The following is a 23,606-nucleotide window of genomic DNA, read 5'->3' on the forward strand; positions in this document are numbered from 1 at the left end:
TAGGGGGACGTCATCCATTTTTGTTCTATTTTATTAGAAAAAATCCACACACCATAAAAATTACATGTACAAAACTATAAGATTTGAAATTGCTTTATGTACACATACAAAAGATAAAGCCCAAAGAAAAGGTGAGAGGAACACATAAGGGAAAGTGAGAGACCAAGCGTGTGTTGACAGGTGTGTTTTTTTTTTCTTGTCTTGTCTTTTTTTTTTTTTTTTTTTTCATTAACGTTGGGATGGGTCAGAGGGTTTTGAGGTTCTCAGTCCATTCAGTCCTCGTGTACCAGATTACATCTCAGCAGGGAACCAGAACAGTGATGATGAGATGTCGACACATTTTCTGAGATGGCACTTATAAACAACACATCCCATTTAGAATAACCTGAATAAACTCTCATCTAAAATATGCAAAATCATGAGAAAGATACCTAGTACATACCAATATAATCTGGTTAGTGAAGAATCCAGGATACTGAGGCAACCATTCACCATTTGCTTGTGCGCTCTGTGCAAGTTCTGTCTCCGCTATAATATTTGGACTATTCTCATCATAGGGATGTTTGTGAGTGGGACATGAAGATGTATATCCAAACAGGACCTCGACTGGGACTGGGACCTATTAGCCTTTATGCTGGGTGCAGGAAATAATGAAGATGGTGCTGGCAATGCTAATGAAGACAAAGATGTGGGTGATGGCAACAATAATGGCAGTGAAAGTGATGATTTGGATGACTACAACCATGACAACCGTCAACTTCTGCTGTTATCGTTTTTTTTTTTTTGTTTGTTTTTTAACTCTGATGCTTCTGTAAAGCACTTTGTAACATCGTATTAAAAGTGCCATATAAATAAAGCTTATTATTATGATGATGATGTTAATAATATTGTTCGCCATGATGATGGCGAGTGCATTTTCTACACTCAGTATCCCACTACCATTCATCAATCTCAGTTAATCTGGTTTTGAGTGCAACACATTAAGGTTATGAGCTATCCAAAATGCTTTGTGCCTGGATATGGGGACGGTGATGATGATGACCATGGTGATGATGATAAATTATAAGAATTAAAAAAAGGTAACAACGATGATGATGATGATGATGATGATGATGATGATGATGATAACCATAACAATGACGAGGACAAAACAGAAAGAGACATGGTGGTTTGGCTAAAATGACGCCTCACTCATTTATTTTATTTTTTTTTTCTCTTTCTCATCTGTTGATTTTTCTTCCGTGCCTTTTGTCTCTGACTTTTTGATGTTTGTCCCAGATGTGTGTCTTCTCTCCTGATCACTGGATCTGAAAGAAAGAAAGTAAATAAGTAAGAAAGAAAGAAGGATAAAGCAAACTGTATATCACAGCAATAATGGGGAGCATCCAAACTGTGTTGTGTCTGTGCCTCAAAACAAACATTTCACCACCTGAATCTCCTTTAGTCGCTGCCAGAGAAAACAATCTGTGGTAAGTTCTCACAAGACAAGGCCATACGAATAATGTTTTAATGAGGTTTTGCCACAAGATGAGAAAATATATTAATATATTTTATGAGTCAGGCTGAAAAATTTAAAGAACACCCGTTAGCTACCATATTTATGTAGAAGCCTCTGGTCAGAATATAAAAACGTGTCCTATTTAGCTGGGAGGAATAAGCTGTTTGTCTGGAGCGCTACACTTTTTTTTTCTCTAAATAAAACCTTTTCTTTTTTTTCCAGCTGTTTCATCTGTCTGCATCATCTGTGTGGGACACACTTGGCAAAATCTGCAGCTGATCACACATCAAACATATGTAGAACCCTTTCTTGGGTTGTTAAAGTGTTAATTTGCACATGCAATCACATAGTTAAAGTCTCTGAATCTGTATTTCACATCTGTGTTTGCCCAGGTGGGATAAATCCTGCCAACCTGCCTCCATGTTCAGTAATAGATCTTAATGCCATGGTATACAGAAGCAGTTTTGAGGCAAAATTCCCATTTTGTTGCCACGAAATATGTGAAAAGCTGGCAATTGAGAGTCTCATCTAAAGAGAGCTTACATTTTATAGAATCAGATTCTTCAATCCACAATTCCTACATTTCGTCACAAATGCAACAATTGGTTCTACATGTCAGATATTAAAATAAGACGCTGGCAGACGCTGAATCCAGAGACACCAGTACCACTAAGTGTAGGATGTTGATTTCCTTGTTAAATCAAATTATGAGATGCATCCTGCTAAGTGACTATGGATTTATGGGAAAAGCATGAGGGAAAGCAAGTAGCCTGCACATCATCCTCCTTGTTAAACTTGAACATCTCTCACACTACTGGCCTCATTAGCAGGATAACATGAGCATGATACAATAATTAGCTGTCACATTAGCAGTTATCCTGATGGGAGGGAAACCTGGAGCAGCTCTCATGCTGCTTTTTGAGCCATTAGCAAAGGTCTTCAGTTTGAAATAAGGTTTTCAGTTTGCTTGGTTAAAAAAGAAAGAAAGATAGGCAGGCAGACAGAAAAAGTCAGCCAACATTAAATCATAATAAAAAATTATTCTGAAGTACGTGAGGTATAATCAACAAGTGGGTGTGCATTGTGCGGTTTTCAGGCATGATGTGGAGGCATAGAACCTCCACTTAAACCATGGCCATTTGCCAGAAATATATAGAAACGAAGAGAAAAAAAAAAAAAAAAAAAAAAAAAAAAATCCATTGGTGTGTTTTCTTTCTCAGTTGTTAGTTTCTTAAGTTGATAACTCGGCTGTGCTACCGCAGTTGATGACGAGTAAGTTTTGACAACTGCACTTTTTAATGTTGCTATGGTTACAAGTGGGGTTGAATGGTGACTGAAGTTGAGCCGAACTACGTATGCCATACATGGTTTTGACGCACATGTGCTCGCCAGTCAGAAAAGACAGTTCACCCAGACCCATGGTATAAAAAGAAATAATTACCAATGTAGCTCCTGGGAACAAGCTGGGACAAAGGGTTCGAATGGGAGACATTTGACATTTAAGTGACAGATGTCAGTGAATAATTACACATTATTAGGAATACTATTAGATATAGCCATTAAGCCAAATTATCTGAGGCTATAGACAGAGTGGCGGAGTGGCTTGACCGAGCGTGCCTTACACTGAACATGGACAAGACAGTGGCTATGTTTTTTAACAAACAAAACAAAAGAGGAGAGTATCCAAATATATTTGTGAAAGGTCAATCGATAAAAAAAATACTGATGAATTTAAGTACCTAGGAGTTACTCTGGACTCAAATCTGAGATTTAACAGACATATTAAAAAGATGACTCATGTCTTAAAGGTTAACATCCTGAATTTCTGTCATATTAGAAACTCTTTAACAACTGAAGCTGCCAAAATGTAACTGAATTCTACGATCCTTTCTTACATGAGATACTGCATGCCTTGCTGGGCGCAGGCCAACCAAATCTCTTCGGTCCCGATTAAATCTTTGTATGGACAAGCCTTGAAAACACTGGACAGGAAGCCAAGACAGTACCACCACTGTAACATTAAACTCTAAATACAAGCTATTAAGTTTTGACAATCTAATCATCTACTCACATATTCACCTGGTTCATAAAATAATCCATAATGCTGCCCCTCCTCCATTGAAAAATTATGTGGCAACCTGTTCTGAGCAGAGAACAAGGGCCTTAAGATCTGTATCGAGTGGGGACTGCAAAGTTCCACAAAGGAGCTCTGCTTTTAGCCAATCCGCCTTTTCCATCAAGGCTATCAGAGAATGGAGCAGGCTCCCTAGTGTCATGAAAATGAACACAGATTATAATAACTTCTGCCTCACCACCAAAAAAATGGCTCCTGAGCAATCAGACTTGCCAACATTAGGTGCTGTCTGACTTCCTGCCAGTGTTTTTTTTTTTTTTTCTTTTTTTTTTTGTAATCTGTTTTGCTTTACAAGAACCATCTTGTACTTGTTAATTACAATTGTTGGTATTAAATCTTCATTGTAACTCTGTAGCTCTGAACTACCGTGGTTGGTATTTAACATATTTGCAATCATATCTGATGATATCAGTAACTTTCATGACTTTTAATATTACAAGTTTGCAAGCACTTTACAATGGCACTTTAAGTATGCAATAATAATTTCTACTACCTAACCGGCACTTTTACATCGCACTTTACATTAGGAATGTTTAGGTTGTTTATTTATGTATGCATTGCATTGTGTGGTTTGTGACATGGGCCATATGGCATGTGGAACACACACGTGCATACTTGTAGTGTTTATATTGTAAGTATTGGTATCTGATATGTGCAGGTCTGTTTGTTTTAATGCTTGTTTTATTGTGTTTATTGTTTTAATGTTTTTGTAAGGATAGTAAATCTGCTGCACTCATCTTTTTATTCTTGTGAATAACTTATGTAAGTGCACACTGTCCTTAACAAATCTAATAAAATAAAATAAAATAAAATAAAATAAATAGAAATTGCAGTTAGTCTTGGTTCAGATTATGAAAACACAGCAGAATCACTGCCATCCCTATCTCATGCATCACAACACATAGATCTAGGAGGATTTCATGTAATTTAACAATAGTGTAGTGGTCAGGTTAATTTGTTTGCTGTCTTTACTTGGTCTAATATATTTTGTCAGCAAGTGAGAATAGGGTAATAATGTCAGAACTGCTTAATGCTATAAAAAAAAAAAATAAATAAATAATACAGGGTCTGATCATAATTTGTGCTAACAGGAGTGATGCTATTGGATTTCATCTTCTTTCATCACGGCCAATCGAATCATTTCAGCGTAAACCACAGTTTCATTCACATAATGTTAAATAGAGTACAAATATTTATCACATCAAACCACACAAGAGCTGCAACTTAATTAAACCTGGCATTTTACTGCTAAATGATACTATCAAACCTAAAAACCGATGAAAAAATCTAACATTTTAATACAAAATAAACCTTACCCATATTTAACATTACAAAACGAGGCATCACACCAAACCTAACCTTTCAGCGCAAAACAATACTTTAATAAACTGTGCATTTAACAATAACACAGGGCCATCAAAATCCCCTAAAATCCACGCTTTAATTCAAGGTGATATTTTAATACAAGGCCTGGTCTCTCCGGCACAAACTTCACTCCTGACACCACTATTTGTGTAAAGCTTTGAATCAGCCAATAAACCAATAGGGCACTAACAGCACTTTCTGTCTCCAAGACACAGAGGGCTCCAATCTCCAATTTTAACCTCGCCATCATCTCATTTTCCCCCAATATAAAAATACCACATCAGCATTTTCTGAGTTAATGCTGCCAGTGCAACAGTACAACACCAAAGGGCCTGTAGTTTGAAGCCAAAAACTAAAACCTACAAAAAAAAAAAAAAAAATCCAACAGCACTCTTTCCTCGCCCCCTCCCCACAACTACTCCCTCTCACACATACACACACACACACACACACACACACACACACACACACACACACACATGCACCTCACAGTAGGAAATGGGATTCTGCTGAGACAGAGAAGTGAAGCGGAGGTAACTCAAAATCCCTGCAGCCGATAGATGCGTGAAACCCTGCACTGCCAGTGATTTAGCTGGCATTTCATTAACGCTTTACAACAAGTGCCACTCAACGCATTATAAGCACATTATGAGTAGCGCATGAATTTGAATAATACCCTTCCGTAATACATAAGATACACAAGCTGTCTGGGAGGGCTATATGGCAAAACAACATCTGATTTCACCAAATCACAGTCTAGCCAGACTGATGTTGGAGCACAACTCAGGCCATATTACAGTAAATTATAGCGCACAACTTTTCTAATGTGATTATCATAGAGAAGTAGGATATATGTCTTTATCATATACTCTATTTTAACGATCTAAGTGCACAGTGTGAGGAGCATATGGTGTAAGTGCATTTAGGGTGTGTTCAAGTCCACTTTTGCTATTTTAATGGTGGAAAAAGTGTTGCTGTGTCAGGCAGATGGTTCAAAAGGAATGTACTTCATAGGTTTTGGGCGTAACCTGCAATAAAGCTATCAGAGTGCCATCTCCCATTCCCCGCTTGCACCTTGGCGCATTGCTATTGTAATGTCACATTTTGCAGGTAAGAAGGACCACTTCTCTGCACAGGAAACCGATCTGCTTGTGCACAGAGTGAAAGCATGCAAGCAGACCATCTACGGCAACAGCAGGATTCCATCAAAGCTCCCTGAATGGAAACAGGCGTCCCTGTGTGCATAACAAGCAGAGTGTACACATTTTTGCACCCTCCTATATTGGAGCGCATTACTATATTCATAATGCACTCTTAAAATAACACTGGCACTCACTTCAGACCTGGTTTTTGTTGGTCAGTCATGCAATCACTCTCAACTGCCTCAAGATATTAATGCACCTGACCACACCTGATTTTAAGGGTGTAAGTTAGGGCCTGTAATGTGCTTATGATGTGCCTGTACCTTCAAAATACACTCCAAAGAAAGGTCTCTGACACTTCCATTTATGGCTCAGAATATTTTCACATGAAGATCTGAGTGTTACTGGTGGTTAAAATCTTGAATTGAACACATACAAGTTGTGAAACAATTCATACCTGATGATTTCACTTGTCTATGCTGTACTATGAATTCATTCCTGCGTATTCCTCCTACATGATAGTAGTGGAGTAGCTTGCAGACATAAACACAGCAGCGCTAGCGCTCTCTTCCTGCACTCTTCTGTTCTCCTCCTCTGCCTTCCTTCTCCTTTTTTCCATTTTTAGACCCTCTCTCCCCCTCTCTTTGCAAATCTTCTTCTCCTTCCTTTCCAATTAGCCTCTGTCCCTACTTGTTCCTTCCCTGTATCCCTCCCTCTCTTATCAGTCCCTCTCCTCCCCTACTACACTATTCTTATCCCTCTTTCGTTTCCTCTCTTTCCTCTCTGCGCCTCCTGTACTTTGCTATAAAATAACAATGCCTGTCTTCTCACTGGTAAATGTGCATCCCGTTTGGTAATAGATTTTACAATTAGTGCTGGCCATTTAAATCGCACAAGGTATTTTTTCTTTTGCAGCATCATTCCAAAAACTGCTGAGTTGTACTGCCCCACTTGCTGTTTTCTGGTTATTTATTTATTTTATCTCATTTGTTTGCATCTGTGTCCTGAAGTTGCATCCATGCATCAAACGCTTCCACTGCTGCGCTGTTGACGAGCTGCAGTTAAAGGAGGTGCGGGGGGAGAGAGAGGGAGGGCGAGAGGGAGTTTTATATATGAACTTTATATATCAACTCATGCTGAGTGGAGAACAGCGGCCTCAAATTATTGCTTCACTGCAGCCACTGCACACACACACACACACACACGGTTTGTACTCTGACTTGCACAAGCACTGTGCTTTTGCAGGTCAATAAATCATTAAAAGTAATCGATGAAACGTCACCTGCTGGTGGCTGCAATAGTATTTAATTTTTTACATGGTTATAAGTATAATTTCAGCTCCCTCATTAGCATCAGAGCCTTTTACAGCCAATTAATGATTGTTCTGCTGTCCCAAACCAGAAGTGCAAATCATCTTTAGCAGTTTGCTGCAGTCTCTGTGTATTTGACCGATTTGGAATAATGAATATGCCCTTTGAAGTATCTTTGGTTGCTGGGAAATAGAACTAATATCTTGACATCAGTGTAAATGCATTGGTGGGCAACAGCAGTTTCTTGGTGGGGGTTTATGTGAGAACTGTGCTTTTTCTCAGAATCATATTCTTAAATCAGTTCATTTGAGAAATTATGAACCCAATGCTGCTGAATATTTGCTGAATACACAATCAGTTGCTTTCATTAACTGAGGAGGCTGTGCCACCATCCTTCAGATTTTCCATTTCTTAATGTCTACACTCTCAGCGTTTTAGATGCTTGAGAGTCAGTCTTGACTAAAGAACGCTGGAATTTAGTAGAATCAAATGCTTCAATCCACAATTCCTATATGTTGTCACACATGCATCACTTTTCAAGTGCAACGATTAGTTCAACAAGTCTTACATTAAAACAAGATTTGAGATTTGAGGAATAGAAGCCTTGTTGAGTGTCACTGAATCCACAAAATGTTGCTGAATATTGCTGAATACACAAACAGGTACTTTCAATAACTGAGGAGGCTGTGCTGCTGGCCTTCAAAATCTGGTGCTGGAAAATTATAGACCAAGATCTCAAGAAGAAAAACTCCCAATGGCATTCAAACTTTTTGCTGGCCTTCAAAATTATACTCTATTAAAAATAATTTGGCTGCTAAACATTGCCCAGGAAACTGCATTCTCCAAGGACACTTCAGTCTGGGGTAGTTTAGCATTCACAGTTTTGCAGACGCTTTTCCTGTGTAGGCGACTAGCAAAAAATGTTGTCAACGTTTTAGTGCAACCCCTCCAGCAGACAGATACACACCCACATCCACAGAGTCACTCGCAGACATGCACACACATGAATGCATGCACTCGCACAAGGAAACTGAAACAGACATACACAAGCACAACGATGTGTAAACACGCATGCATTCGGCAGGTAGAAAGAGAGATACACATATAATATGCAGCATGTGAGTTCATAATAATCTCAAAGGACACAGAGAAATATAGGTGTGCCCTTGAGTGCAATAACAATTTGAAGTCAGAGGATTTTTCCACAAAAATCCCCTCTGACTGGCTATGTGTGTGTGTGTGTGTTTGTGCGTGCGTGTGTGAATGCCTATTTGTTAAACTGAGCACATCATTCGCCTCATTGCCACAACATTCTTTTTGAACCCATAAAAAGGGGAAAAGGGACTGCCCACATACACACAGATACAACAAAATAAATAAATAAATAAATAAGCGTGTGTGCATGTGTATAGCCTGTTGTGTTATCTATTATCCATACTACCATGTGTTATCTTTCTGAGGGGCCAAAGATACCTCAGAGCACAATCCGGCTGAGGCTGAACACACACTGAGTAATCCTCCATATGTCTCACTTGCTTTTCTCTTTACGCTTCCCCCTTTATTTCATCTCTATTCCTTTTCTTCCATTCTCCTTATCCTCCTCTCCTCTTGCTCATCTCCCTTATCCCTTATCCTCCTCTCTGTCTCTTCCTCCCTCCTCCCTTTACCCCCCCATCGTGTCCCTTTCTCCGCTTTCTCCTCTAGTTTCTTATAAAGCTCCTCATCTCTTATAGTCCCTCTCTCCCATTCCATCTGTCTCTACTTCCTCCCAATCAGTTCAATTCAAGAGGCTTTACTGGCACAATAAGATCGTTCTTACATTTGCCAAAGTGCAAAATCGAACATCAATACTTCTCAAGCTAAACCAACCAAACAAACACACACACACACACACACACACACACACACACACACGCAAATTGTAACTTATCTCGCCTCACTTCTCCTCCATGTCTATCTCGCCCTCTATTATCCAGGTTCAACAATTCTTTGCCGTGTTCTCACTTTATTCCTTGTTTCCCCTCCCTGTCCCGTTCACATCTGACCCCCTTTACATCTGCTCCTTCTGCTCATTGCTGCCTCCCCCTCTCTCATCCTCCCCTCCTTCCTATGTTCTCTGTCCTTCCTCCCTCCTTTTATCTTTTCTTCCTGCACCCTCTCTCTTCCCTGGCACTCTCCTATTCTGTTTTCCCTTCCCCTTCCTCTTGCACTCCCCTTTCCTCACCCTTTCTGCCTCCCTCTCTTCCTCCCTCCCTCCCTATACCCCTCCTCACTCTCTACCTCTCCTCTGTCTTCCCCTTGGCCTTCTTCTCCCTGATCCCTCTCTCCTTATCTCCCTCTGTCGTCTCCTCCTTACCGCAGGCACTGTTCACCTTGTCATGCTTCTGTAGGACACTGGTGTTACATCACCACAGGTTAGAATGCACACACACACACACACACACACACACAGAGAAATACAGTAGGGCAGTGAACAAACTCTCTCTTTCTATCTGTACGTATGCATACAGACTGCATATTTCTCTCTAATTCATGATCACACACATGAATGTGCATATGATTTCCCTCTCTTCTCTTTCTCACCATCTTTCACACTCACAGCAGGGAAACCCTGTGAAATCAGTTGGAATGAGAGACTGATCAAACGGTGTCAGACAACCCGAGGGTCACTTCTGGGTCTGTGAATGAGTGTGTGTGTGTGTGTGTGCGTGTGTGTGTGCGCGCGCGTGCGTGCATGTGTGTGTTGGTGTGCGCACACACATAATTTGAGCATGTGCATTTATGAGACCATATTAAAATCTTTTTTTTTTTTTTTTTTAACCACTCCACTAATGTGTGTGCGTGTGTGTATGTGTGAGAATGTGGCTGTGTTTGTGTGTGAGACAGAGATATAGTGGGGGTGGAGGGGGAGTGTATTATCCCAATCCAGTAATGTATGCATGGCCACGTTTTGCTACCCCAGAGCTATAGCAGCCACCAGATGTGACATGCTGCTTAAATTGAAGTCATAGCATGGCCTATCAGCCCACATACAGTGAAGACACACTACAGTACAGCAAGCCTAAATTACCATGGAATAACAATGGCATTTTTTTCCCCTTACCTTCTCCGTTCAGTGTCACTAAATGAAATAAACCAAATGGTTGCTAGGAGGGACTCATAATGGCTGCTACAGAAAGGCCACAGATGGAAGCTGTCACATCCAGTGAAACTGCACCGAGCTGCAGAACAACTCACATGTTGTCATGTAGAACTAAGTACCCGCGGTGTAACATTAAACTTGTGTCAACTAACCGGCTCACATCATTGGTTAACCAATTATCACATCACCCTTGTGGACTGGGATAGCTGAAAAAGCAACAAAATGAACCAATCCCTCTGTGGCAGAACAATGGAACAAGAGCAATACACAGCTACACAGCAGTTTCAATAGCTAATCCATGCCTACATAATTTTGAATGCCTCTTGCTCCAGAGGCATGCAAGGGGGTGGGGCCTTCCTAATTATACGTGTCTTGGGTGGAAATTTAGCTGTCCCCTTATAAAGGCTGACATCAAATATTTGATAATATTGTCATGCAAAATAAACATTGGTTTAGGACACATGTTCAAGTTCAGGTTTATAGAGTGGATGTACCTGTCTCTCTGGGTTTTATGGTGTTTCAGTGTCATGTGATTAGGTTTAAGCATTAAAACTACTTAGTTACGGTACTATGGTTAAGTAAATATTGTAACGTTTGCAAAAAAAAAAAAAAAAATACCACTGTCACTCGTAGAATCATGACTGCCCTCTCATGAAACGAAGGGAAATTACCTTTAATAAAATGCCACCATCTGTTATTTCCACCAATTCTGTTGTATTTCCTCATCCTAACAAAATGTGCTATTGTTTTGGGGCGATGAAGCGTAACATCAATGGCTGCAAGTGTGCAGGTTAAAATATATGGATTACCAGTATCAAATCATAGCACTTAATTATACTGGCCAGTGAAACTGCTTTAAAGGCAAAATCACTCAATTTACGGATTAAGAATGCAGTATTATGTGTTATTCCTGTGTCCTACACATCCATTTTCTTGTGAATGAAAACGACTCTCCCCCTCACGAAGAAAATAGAGAACTAAGAGCAAACTCTGTTCTTGTGTCATCAGCGTGTTCTAATCTAGTCTAGTCTTCTTTGATACAGCTGAGTGCACTTCATGACACTGTGCACTTTACAGATCCCAGTTTCTCATGGGATCTATTTTTACCTCATGCTTTTAGCTTGTGTATTTGTTGTGCATTATGTGTGTGTGTTTGCGTGCACGTGTGTGAGCGCTCGCGCGCGCGTGTGTGTGTGTCCAGTCAGAACAATGTGAATGTGATTACAGATGTCAGACACCAGAAGCTGCTTACATGAACACAAACCAAATGAGATTACTATGATACTATGATACAACATGCAATCGCCTTTGCCAGTGATTTTAATTCGGTATGTGTCTCTATATCTGCGGGGCAAAAAAAAAAAGCTGTCAATACTAGTATCCCCAATATTCTGTAGTTAGCCCAGTAATCATCACTTGAAAAAACAATGTCTTTGGTTTGTTCTCCAGTCAGATCCAATAATAACAGAAATCACTGTGTGTTTTTCTATTAATGTCTGTCTTTCCAGGTACATATACTGACAATAGGATTTAATCAGTTTAATTTTAGTTGAACAGAATGTCTCCTAAATGTTTAAAACTAAATAACTAAATTATGGGTGGTGCACAGGCTTTCCTTGCCTAATCTTCTGTGTATTCGTAAATGTTTAAATGTTTATTTATTTTTTTTTTTTAACTTGGGGAGTTGAACACACAAATTATTCTGGTCATCTGGAAACAGGCCAGCAAATAATCTGGGCCAATTCAGTAGGAGATTTAAGAGTTTTGAACAGATGGGCGATGCCCATAAACTCTTAGGCCTAATTACTGTAGAAATAAAATCTTGGTTACTTTTGAATGTTGATTTTTATCAGTGTCCTGCAGAAACTTTGAAGCCCATATTTAAAGGACATTTAATGAAAAAAGATCGATTTTGCCAACAACACTATTTTTACTATTTTAACATTTGTAATATATGCTGGATAGTAGGGGTGTCACAAAATTCACAGTTTGGTTCGACTCTACCAGGCCAGCTATCGGGGCGAATTATGGTCTGGCTGAAATGGGCTGGTGAGGGAACAGTGTACCAGGGTTCAATGACGCTAAGCTTGTTGTGAAATTCTACGTTTTCTACTACAGAGTGGGCTCTCATATGTGCGGCTATAAATGTACCAGTTACCGCGGTGATTTCTTTTGCCCTGTTTGAATCAGTTGGGAATGTCTGCATGTGCAGAAATGCTGCAGTGTTTGTTGTGTGTGTGTGGCTTTTTGTTTTCATCTAGTTCCACCTGTTGACAGGCTGAAGTGATGCTGGCATAAATAAGTTGTCATGTTTGAAGTATTCCCACTGGTGTAACCTACTCCCATGTAGCGGATGCAACATACCTTTGTTTTTTCTTATTTCTTGTTCTTTCTTTTTTTTATTCATTGCTCTCTTGCAATCTCCTCAAAATTCACAGAGAAACCAAAGTGGCTCCAGACGCCAGAGCTGTTGATAACTGGAGGACCTTCTATCTCTGGTATAGTAATGGCACTATGAGCCATATTGCAATGGGCTAGCTTAGTTTAGAGTGCCTCTCAACGAGTCTAACTGGAGCTGCCCTCTAGTGTTTATCTTTGGGGATGGAAGGGACAGACAGCACGCTGCCTGTTACATGGTGTTGGCTGCCTTGTTGGGTTTTTAAAAAGTGGCAAGATGAGACAGCCTTTTATAAACACAGAGATCCCACACAAATACACAGATAAACTCTCATCCTCACACCTTTTTTCTGTTTTTTTTTTCTCCCAATTTTGCCAATTCCCAATACATACTACCGTTCTTGTTCCTGCCACCCTCTTCTATTCATCGTGGGGGGTGCAGACCACCAGCTGTTAATTTCAATACATGTGGACTTGCCAACTGCTTTTCAGCTGAGAGTGAGGAGGTTTAGTGGGAAAATGTAACATGTACAGTGGTTTGTGCTATTTCTGCCACATCTCTGGGTGTCTGCTGCACAGGTGCACCAACCCACCAGAGGTAGTCACACATGCAGTGACACACTCCCTCACCAGCTTCCCACCTGTGATCACAGCTAATCTGCACTGGTAGGAATCCCCGGCCAATGTGTGATCCAGTCAATTGTTTCCAAGCAAACTTAAAATAAGACATTTTGGGCCCTATCTTGTGCCACCCGCTATCCGCTGCCACTACCCGCTACCCGCAAATTGCGGATTTAGGAGCTTCCGCTATCCCTAAACGGTATCTTGCGCCACCCGCTACCCGCTATCCTTATGCCGACTCCGTCATTTGCGCCTGGAGGTGTGTTTGTGGGCGTGTTTCATGCGCTATCCCTAAAGTTGCTATCTTGCGCACACACTTTAGGGATAGCGGATAGCGGGTGGTTAGGACCACCCGCTATCCGCTATCCACTATCCTTAAAGTTTGGGCTGTTAGGAGAGCGCGCCCAGGCGGCTTCAATGCGCGCCCCGACGGAGCTTCACCACGCACACGGTTGGACTGATACCAGGACGCCGCCGGAATGGACTGAGTATATTACTCATATAGACTGTTTAGAGGAAAGACTGTTTTAATTGGACACTTACACCAGCACGTTTTATTGTTTTATCATAAGCCAGCAGCTGTGCTATATTTTTATTTTTAATATTTTATTTGCCCAATCTACCTTGTCAATAAATTAGTTTACACATAGTTCCACCTCTGCCTCTTGTGTGTGTGTGTGGTGTGGCCGGGGATTTTACTCAATCAGTACAACCTTGTGACACGTCCACTTGGACACATGTGGCTCCACCTCCCGAATTAACTCGCCTATAATATAATATATAATATGTATATAAAGCCAACTTGCTTTAGCCTCAGTAGAAGCCCTGAGAAAATCTACCTCCCTCTCTCCATCGCGGGTTTAGGATTTAGGATTTAGGATAGCGCATCCTGCCCTTAAAGGCAATGGCACCTGGCACACTGATTGGTTTAACTGGCATAACGCTCAAAACACGCCTATTCATAATATAGCCGGGTAGCGGAGGTGTTTTGCGGATAGCGGGAGGTGCACAAGATAGCAACTTTTACGGGGGAACGCCTCTTCCTAAATCCTAAATCCGCAAATAGCGGGTTTAGGGAGTCTGGCACAAGATAGGGCCCCATGTCTTATTTCATTTTGTCTTATTTTTGTTTAATGCTCTCCAGGTTTAGTCTGTGGTTAATCAGTTTTCAGGTCCATATGATGCAAGCCTGAGCTGTAGAGGCCTGTAGACGTCTTGAAAAAAAAAAAAAAAAAAAAAAAAACTTTTTTTATAGCAACTTGCCATGAAAAAATAAAGTCTCTGTAACAGTTACCACATGTGTGAACTGCCTTCAGCTTGTTTTCATGCTCATGCTTGAAGCATCCCAGCTTGGGTATTGGACTTGTTCAATTCTGCACCATCAGATCTCTGCCGATTTCCATGACTAAGATGATACTGTAAAGTAAAGTTGAGCCCTCTTGTCCATTCTTATCCATCCCTGAGGCTGTGAGTTAGGTCCTTACCATCTTCCTTACAGCTTATTATGTTTTGCTCTTATATTGTATCACTGCCGCAGGCTGGCAGGCTGGCCAGGCCAAAACAACTGAGACAGCAGAGAGAGCGGGAGTGGGACAGAAAGAGGAAGACAGAGGGATGGAGAGAGAAAGAGAGAGAGAGAGAGAGAGAGAGAGAGAGAGAGAGAGAGAGAGAGAGAGAGAGAGGGGATGCAAAGGGAGATAGAGAGGCAGAAGAGAGAGAATGGGATATGGGAAAAGAGGTGACTCAGAAAGACAGCAGTAGGGAAGGGAGGAGGGCTTCCTGCTGTGATACTGTCAATGGGTATTGTCAGTGGAGAGTAGTAATGAGACAGACTGTTTAGCTAGTGTGGCTCTCTAATTGTCTTGTTGCCAGCAATTACTTAGCACTTGTTAGACCAGGACCTGCACTCGGTTAGGCCACTCTTGGCAGGAGGGGAAACTGGTGAATTTAAGTGTCTTAAGCTGTGGGGCAGGACCCAGAATTGGTGGCGGGCCAAGGTGACTGCCTGCAGGTTACCATATGGCACAATAATTAATGAGCCTGGGTCTCTGGGTGAGAGAACTTCTCATGTGGCTGCTCATTTTGCTAAGTTAATAGGTTAATGTACAGTTTACTCACCTGTTTAAGTGGGCCTGGTAAAGGTCCACAAGATCCTCACCCCATCAGTCCAATCCAGTCTGGAGTGGTGGAGGCCAGACCAGACCAGTAAATGTATGTAGAGACTAGGCCAGTAGATAACAGATGTGTCTAGTCTAATCCAGTTTTGTCCATATCGGACCATGCTAATCCAAAAGCAGCACAATCCAATTTGGCGTCCAGTTTCTAACTCCAACCCAGGCTCCACTAGGTCCAGTGAGTTACCAGCTTTATTCAGGTCAGACCAGTTCAGTTCAGCTGGGGGGAGATTTATGTATGCATGTGCCTTCCACAGAGGAAGCTTCTGACTGAAAAACATCAGGGTGCAGTTAAGGTTCAGGTCCAGTTCAGTCCACAGAAGTCTGGCTCAATTCAGCTGAGATCAGCCCAGTTCAGTTCAGTTCAGCTCAGCTCAGTTCAGTTCAGGAGATTTTAATTATTCCACAGGGATTAGTAGAGCAGAGCTATTTGGAGCCAGCTATGTTCGGAGTCCTTTATGTTTAATTACCGTTCCAGAAACACTGAGATTGCCTTCATGATGTGTGTGTAGCATAATGTTCATATCCTAAACAAGATCCATCCGGATGCTTTGACTGATTTTATTACCTTTGTTGTTTTTTTTGTAATCCATCCTACTGTATATCCACATTAGGTTTTGTTATCTATCCATCCAATTTTTACTGCTCAGCCATTTCAGTGTTTGTCCATCTGGTTTTATTATGCATTCAATTTATTATCTGTCCATGCATGTTGATGCAACTCCAGATGGTGATAAGTGCACTCATATTTTCTGTCCATACTTATCTCATGACATATCAAGAGGCCTTTTTATGTTTTTTGTTTGTTTGTTTGTTTGTTTGTTTTTCATTACCAACCTGCACCATATTCGTTTCCACATTGATACAGATGTTTTAAAGTGGATTCAGTGTTTGGTGAGTGCATTTCATAATACTGATTAAATCGATCACATTGGCAGCTGGATCCGGCAGTGACTGGACAATCAATAGCCAAACAGACATCCAATCCAGACAAAAGACCCGGGTTAACCAGTTAAAATAGCAACCGGCTAAACAAGACAGTACAAGTGTATAACCCCATGGTATTCATGGAGACAAAGTGATGGGTGCAGTAAACAGGAGGTATGGGGGAAGGAGCAAGGGCCTTAGGTCTTCAGGGTTTCACCGGTTATCCTTGGTGGTGACGTCCACTCTCCACGTCTCCTCCTCAGCACAGCATCAGGGTTCTGGAGAAGAGGACACCGAGTATTTAGAACATGATATCGAGAAAACAACATCGAGTGCAAGGACATAAAGGGGGTTCTCTATCAACAGGGGCATCATCTGTTTTCTATAAGAAAGCATTTAGAACAGGCGGATTAGGACGAGGCACTTAGAGCATCACTGAGCCAGAGTAGCACATTCAGAATATCAAGTTAACAGAAAGATATTGAAAACACTGAGGTGCTGAAGTGAAATGTTTAAACCTTCAGAAGTAGATGCAGTTTAGAACGTTTGAGGTCCAGGATCAACCAATAAGGACAAGGCTGTAGGACGGGCTAGGGCAAAAAGTTATTAAAGGGTCCCCATTAAAAGTTATTTCTTGATCCCTTCTCACCTTGTTTTGTTATCCTGGAGCCAAAAGAATGGAAAAGGCAAGCCTCACAATTCATTAATCAAATTAAAAATTTGACGGGTTTGATGTTTAGCTTGTATTAAGACAAGAACTTATTAAATAGTTACTATTTAAAATGTAGGTGCTGCAGTGACTAATCCCGTTTCTTGTCCAATTACCACTGAAAGGAAAGTTTTCTGCTAACCAAGGCATGAAATGTTCCACAGTGGTTAGGAAGGATGATTTGTAACTCATGAAAAATATAAAAAGTTATATAAGGGGTAACAAAATTAGACAATCACTATTAAGTTCTTAAGATGCAAAATGTTTAATGTTCCTTAGAAATGGTGTGCTTGTAAGACAATAATTAATAAATATTTCAAAAGGTGAACTGTTTCACGTCAGTTAAGATTTTCGTTTGTGAGAACATCTCGCCCCAGCTGTGAGGCAAAACAAAATGTCTGCATAAGCAAGATTTGCTGCCAAGTGAAAGCAAAGAATCTAAATAGAATGGAAAATTATTAAGTTGTGCTTGCGGTGGCAGTATACTCTTACAGCTGTTATTTGTAATGTGTGTATTTGTCGGGGAGAATGTATTTTTTAGCTATTTGTCAGGGCAGATATTTCTTAACTGTATTTATGTACAACCAGTGCTTATTGTGTCAGTTAACGAATGATGCAGCGTCTCCTTAATGCCTCGGTCTGTGTGCATCCATCACAACCACTCCACATCTCCACCGTCTTCTCCTCCATCATCCTCCACTCCGCTCCTCTCCTCTCCTCTCCTCCATCACTCTTTGTACCAGGCAGATGGATGGAAGTGATGGCGTGATAGAGAAGAGAGAAGAGAAGGTGGCGTGTGGAGACGATAAGACAGAGCACGAGTGGTAAGATAGTGAGGAAGGTAAATAAAAAAAATAAGTAAAGAGAAAGATATTGAAAATTGAAAACACACTAGAAAGAAGGAGGTACTACAGCAATAAGAAGAAGAAGGTATATTTATAATGTATTTTATATGCAAGGACAGCAGAAGAAACAATGTGCAAGCAGGAAAGAGACAAAAGGAACTGGGCGAAAGACAAGGAAAGAGGAAATAAGATTAGGAGATAGAGGGCAGGGAAAGGAAGGGAATGACTTGACAAAACTAAGGAAAGAGGAGAGTGTAGGGTTATGATGAGGAGAGGGAGTGGGATGAACAAAAAGGAAAAGAAATTAAAAGGCAAAGGAGGGGAGCGGGATGAAAGATATGTTGGAAAAAAGGAGAATAACAACATATACACAGATAAGCAAATGGGAGGGAAGGTTGACAAAGCTTAAAGAAAGGGAGATGAAACAGGAAATGCAGAGGGGATAGAAGAGAAGTTTAATGAGTGAATGAGTTTGGGAGCCAAATGGAGAAGAAAGGAGCACGGGGCAAAAGAACAATAGAGGGAGAGAAACAAAACTGATGAGCAAGTGCAGGAGTGCAGAAGCGAGGCGAAGAGCAGTGACACAGGGAGAGAGACGGAGGAACAGACGGGAGACTGGAGGAGGAAATAAAGGGAATGTTATAGTCTTAAGTGGCAGTCATTACTCTTGGTGTGCAGTGTTGGCGCTCTCTCTTTGCGAGGCCAAGAGACCTTCAGATCTTAAAGTCGCTCCATTCGACACTACGAGGCCGCCTGTCATCTGCTGCTGGGGGCGGTGAAGACAGAGAGAAAGAGAGAGAGAGAGAGACAAAAGAAGAGACAGAAATAAGGAAGGAGTGGGAGAGAGAGGGGAAGAGATGGAGAGAAACAAAGAATAAGAAACAGAGAGAACAACGCAGATGCAGAGAAGAGGAACGGGGAGGAACAGGGGTAGGTTGAGGTTAAGAGAGAAGAAGAGGAGACAATCAGAGAGACAAAAGTAAAAAAAAAAGAAGAAGAGAAGTAGTGAGAAAATATAAAGAGAGGTTGAGAAACAGTAGGGGAGGAGGAGAGTGAGAGATGAATTCATAGAGACGGACAGAAATGAAGAATGAGGCAGGGCATAAGGAACGACACTGAGAGGAGTGATGATAGATTAAACTACATAGAGGACAGACAGGCTGCAGGGTCATGGACAGGCCATGGGGAGAACACACCCATGCACGCACCAGTGTACACATTCACCCACGCACACATCCACACACACACACACACACACACATGCACATACACTTGACCATCTCCCTACATTGTCTATCCTTGTTGGGACATTTGTACTCCCCCAGGCAGTTAAAAACCCAGCAGGCCTGCACAGCCATACACAAACGCACAAAAAGACCTGCAGGGCTTGGATAGCTGACCCTGAGCTGACAGGACCGCAGACACACTCACGCATGCACTCAAACTTAGCCTCCTGAAGACACACACACACACACACACACACACACACACATTCATTCCTTGGCTGGATGGTTAACTGATACTTCTTGTAATTGGCACACATATTAAGTTTATGTTCCTTGTATAATTACTGCTACTACTGATTACAATTTTCTACCTTGTGTTCAGGTTAAATGGCCTCTTTTCTCATGCTGGCCCACATTTTTTGTTTTTACAATGGCAGGCCTGTGATAAGGTCGCTCTGTGTGTCTGTCAGTTGCACCGTCCCTCAGACACACTGACTCACTGCGGCTCTCGCTGGTCAGATCAATGTTGCCTTTCTCTGCAATGCAGCAGCCAGTGAAACACACATCACAGACACAGTTACAGCCTGAGAAGCCCCAAAAGCATCTACAAATACATAAGTCTTTTTCCCATTGTGGACACAGTTCTTGGATTCCTTTTAAGAGTTTTGCTCCAAAATGAGCCAGTTGCCATTGTGTGAAACACTGACACTGACTTCAACAGAATTATTCCTGGCATGAAATGTTCCTGTGTGTTCACACTGCGAGCAAAACAATCAACAAGTCACTGGAAGTCAGTTCATGTAGGGCAGAGCTGAGCAACCAGAAAAACAACCTCCAATATGTGGAAAGACAGCAAGCTTTACAACTGTTATCGTCATCAACATATTATAATAAGATACACACTATAGTACATGCAAAGCAGGGGCATACCTGAAACCGAATCAATATTCAGCAAATAGTGAATAATGGTTTTCTGATGGGTAACTTACCCCTCCATATATTTTTTCTAAAGACTAAGCTTTTGACAACACAGTAATATCTTTGCAACATGGTTTTACTTATGAAAGATGACACTGCTTTTGTTGCATTCAACATTCAGTGTTTAACTTTGAAGCAACATAAACCCAGATGTCATATGATGAAAAATAAAGCAGATGGAGCTACACCAAAATAGACAAAAACAGTCATGGTGCACAAATAATGTAAAACCATCCTAAAACTTAATAGCACAACACACAGAGCACATGATAAACAATACACATACAAACTAAATAAGTAAATAGGGAACATGAGTCAAACAACGATGAACTAGTCTTAAAAAATGTCTGTTGCCCAGAAGCATGCTGGGAAACCCCACTGACTGGAGTACACTCAGACGTCGGTCACCGAGAGGCACAAGTCCACCACATTTTGTCAGAGCTAGATTTCTGTTGATTTGCAGAATGCAAAGATGTTAGAATGGGTTTCCTAAACCTATATAGTTTTATTAAGCAGGAATTTCAAGCATTTTATATACTGAGGGGAAAAAAATCCAACTATCAAAAAAATAAATAAATAAATCACTACCAGTTTGAGCCACACCCACTTTTTTTTTGTTGTTCCTGAATCTGAATAATTTTGCCCCAAAGCAAATACAAATACAAACACAAATAGTGGTGCCTCGGCATACCTTTAACGCAAAGATGTTTCACATATTTATTTACTTGGCAGAAGAAAAAGAAAATTACACAGTGGTAAAATGAATCATTTTGGGATAAAAGCCTAGACTTTGATGCAGTGTGTAGGTGTAATATTGTCTTCAGACTAGACTAGGATAACAGTGCAGTGTTACCACCAACATTATAGGCTATGGAAAAGAGGTATCCTAAAAATATACTCTTGTCAAGTCGAAGCCAAATAGTGTCAAATTGCTGCATTTGTAGCATGGCCTTTAGAAACGGTAAGACTAAACCTTTCTCCCACTGCAAATACAACAACCTGCTTCCTCTCTGTGGTTTCTCATAATTGCAAGGCATGCTTCTGTGCCACCGAGTGAGGTCAGGTGTACTTGAGATTTCTCTGAAATGTTACAGGAGTCAGTGGTTAAAAAAAAAAAATAAAAAAAAAAAAAATGATTGAAGTGATGTTGTTAAATTTAATTGACTGAGCTTTATAGAAATAATTTATTCTGCAATTTAATTCAATTGGACAGAGTCCAATCGTTTTGTTTTTGCCGGCCCTTTCATCATCTTGTATAATCAAGTGGGGCATGTATGACATTTTCACACAATTACGTACCATTTTTTTTCTGTAGCTATAACGAAAGGTCAGCAGCAGATAATATATTCTTGTTTTCCATAGACCCACCGATACGATATCCATCTACACCTGTAGTGGCCAGTGTTATCATTGTAGTTTGAATTCTATGGTAAGAGGATTGGGTTACTGGTCTATTGAACTATTGAAAATAATGCATTACCCTATTTCTAGTAGGTAATTTCTTCTTCTTCGTCTTCTTCTTCTTCTTCTTCTTCTCCTTCTTCTCCCTGCAGTCCCCCTCCAACACACACACACCTCTCATCTCTCACTGCACACATACCGACTTGACTCAGCCCACCTCTTTCTGTCTCTCTCTCCCAGTGTGTGTCTGCCCGGTTGACTTTCTTTTTCAGCAGAGTGCTTTAAGTCGCCCAAAAAACACATTTTGCGAGTTTTTCACTGCGATTCCATTTTCACAACAGCAGGTGAGCTGCATGTGCATGCTAATTATGTATCGAAACGACAGAAAACAACGTGCTACTGAATGACGCATGCCTTTATCTAATACTTTGAATTTACAAGGCATTTAATTGTACTGTTACTCTCATTCATTCTCTCGTTGTTGCTATTCTCTTGGTTGCTACGAAATGGAAGGAGGAGGGGCAGCTCTTACACCAGCAAATTTAGTTGTGTGGGTCTGTGGGAGTTTCAGACATGGACATTAATACAATAATAAGTTTATGTATGGAAAAACTGATCACCCTTCATATCGCCTTAAATCATCCCTCGAAAATCATAACAGTGGAACATCATGGATTTTAGCTCCTGCTGAGGCTAACCAAAACACAAATCTGTGCCTAGAGTGCTTATGAAAAACAAAAAACAAAAAAAAACAAAAAAAACTTGCACATCAAGTCAGTTGGGTGTGGAAACGTTAATAAGGTCTGCAGAAAATGTTGCCCATGTGGTGGAATCTCAATCTTTTAGCCTCTTCCAGATCACAGTTAGCAAAATGGTAGACCAGTATAGTCCTAATGAGCACTTTCCAGTCCCGCCCCTGCATTTCTCCAACTTAGTCATCAACTCTTTGAACACTGGCCAAACTCAATTTCCCTACAGACTTCCCATTAACTAAATTCAGAGGTTAAAAAAAAAAAGAAAGAAAACAACTTTTACTGTAATACGATCTCTAAAGCCCATTAATATCCATGGTCCCCTGTTACCTATTATGACAGTGACACAATGACAAATCTTTGAACCCCTCTTCTCATACAGTAATGAGTGATGGCGATACAAGTCAGGATGAAATAATTGTGTTATAAATGTCAGAGCCACTACAGGTCCAGTGGAGTTTGTTAAAAGGTGGGGACTCTCCCTGAACTTGCAGGCTAATCTGCTTGGCACAGATCGCTTGCCGTCTCCTTACTATCAAAGTTAGGACTCAGTGACATCTAATTTCAATCCATTCGGAAAGGCCAATTGAATGACATATCAGCCACCGATAAAGTATTTCGACTCAGCTGTTTAAGCCGCTCATGTGAAATGGTGCCTCCATTTATCTGTTTTAATGAAACCCCCAGTTCCTGAGTGGACTCGTGTTAAAGGAGAAGTGCAATGAAGTAGGCTTAGTACAGGAAAATCGACCCTAAATGAAAATCCACAGGCTCTTGTGGATTCCTATTATTCCAGTAAAATTGGACAGTTTAAGCAATCCCTGTGAACATGAGTAACTTACTCCAAAAGTCTGACTCCTGAAAAGCAGCTCCTGAATGCATTAAAACACCTGGAGTAAGATTTATCTCTGAACCTTTCCATGAGGGTTAACTTATCCTTCATTGAGTTGCATAAAATCCCTTTTTCCATCTGTATTTTTCCAGC

At 40.8% G+C, this 23,606-nt stretch overlaps 1 protein-coding gene and 1 long non-coding RNA gene across 2 annotated transcripts in view; both read right to left on the bottom strand.

Moving 5' to 3' along the window:
- Nucleotides 1-1,222: 1,222 nt before the first annotated feature.
- LOC115370573 (uncharacterized) lies at nucleotides 1,223-16,245 on the bottom strand. The gene is made up of 2 exons (XR_003929257.1): nucleotides 15,728-16,245; nucleotides 1,223-1,307 (listed from the first exon to the last, which is right to left on the bottom strand). It is a non-coding gene; the product is annotated as an uncharacterized LOC115370573 (long non-coding RNA).
- Nucleotides 16,246-16,383: 138 nt separating this feature from the next.
- LOC115370787 (leucine-rich repeat and fibronectin type III domain-containing protein 1-like protein) overlaps nucleotides 16,384-23,606 on the bottom strand; it is a 100,052-nt gene continuing 92,829 nt past the window's right edge. Inside the window, exons 8-9 of the mRNA XM_030067955.1 lie at nucleotides 18,930-19,030; nucleotides 16,384-16,988 (exon numbers count right to left, since the gene is read on the bottom strand). Of these exons, the coding sequence (XP_029923815.1) occupies nucleotides 18,978-19,030 (53 nt within the window). The 3' untranslated portion in view covers nucleotides 16,384-16,988; nucleotides 18,930-18,977. The remainder of the gene's footprint in view (nucleotides 16,989-18,929; nucleotides 19,031-23,606) is intronic.

This window comes from Myripristis murdjan, chromosome 13 (assembly GCF_902150065.1).
Source record: "Myripristis murdjan chromosome 13, fMyrMur1.1, whole genome shotgun sequence".
In the NCBI taxonomy this organism is placed as follows: Eukaryota; Metazoa; Chordata; class Actinopteri; order Holocentriformes; family Holocentridae; genus Myripristis; species Myripristis murdjan.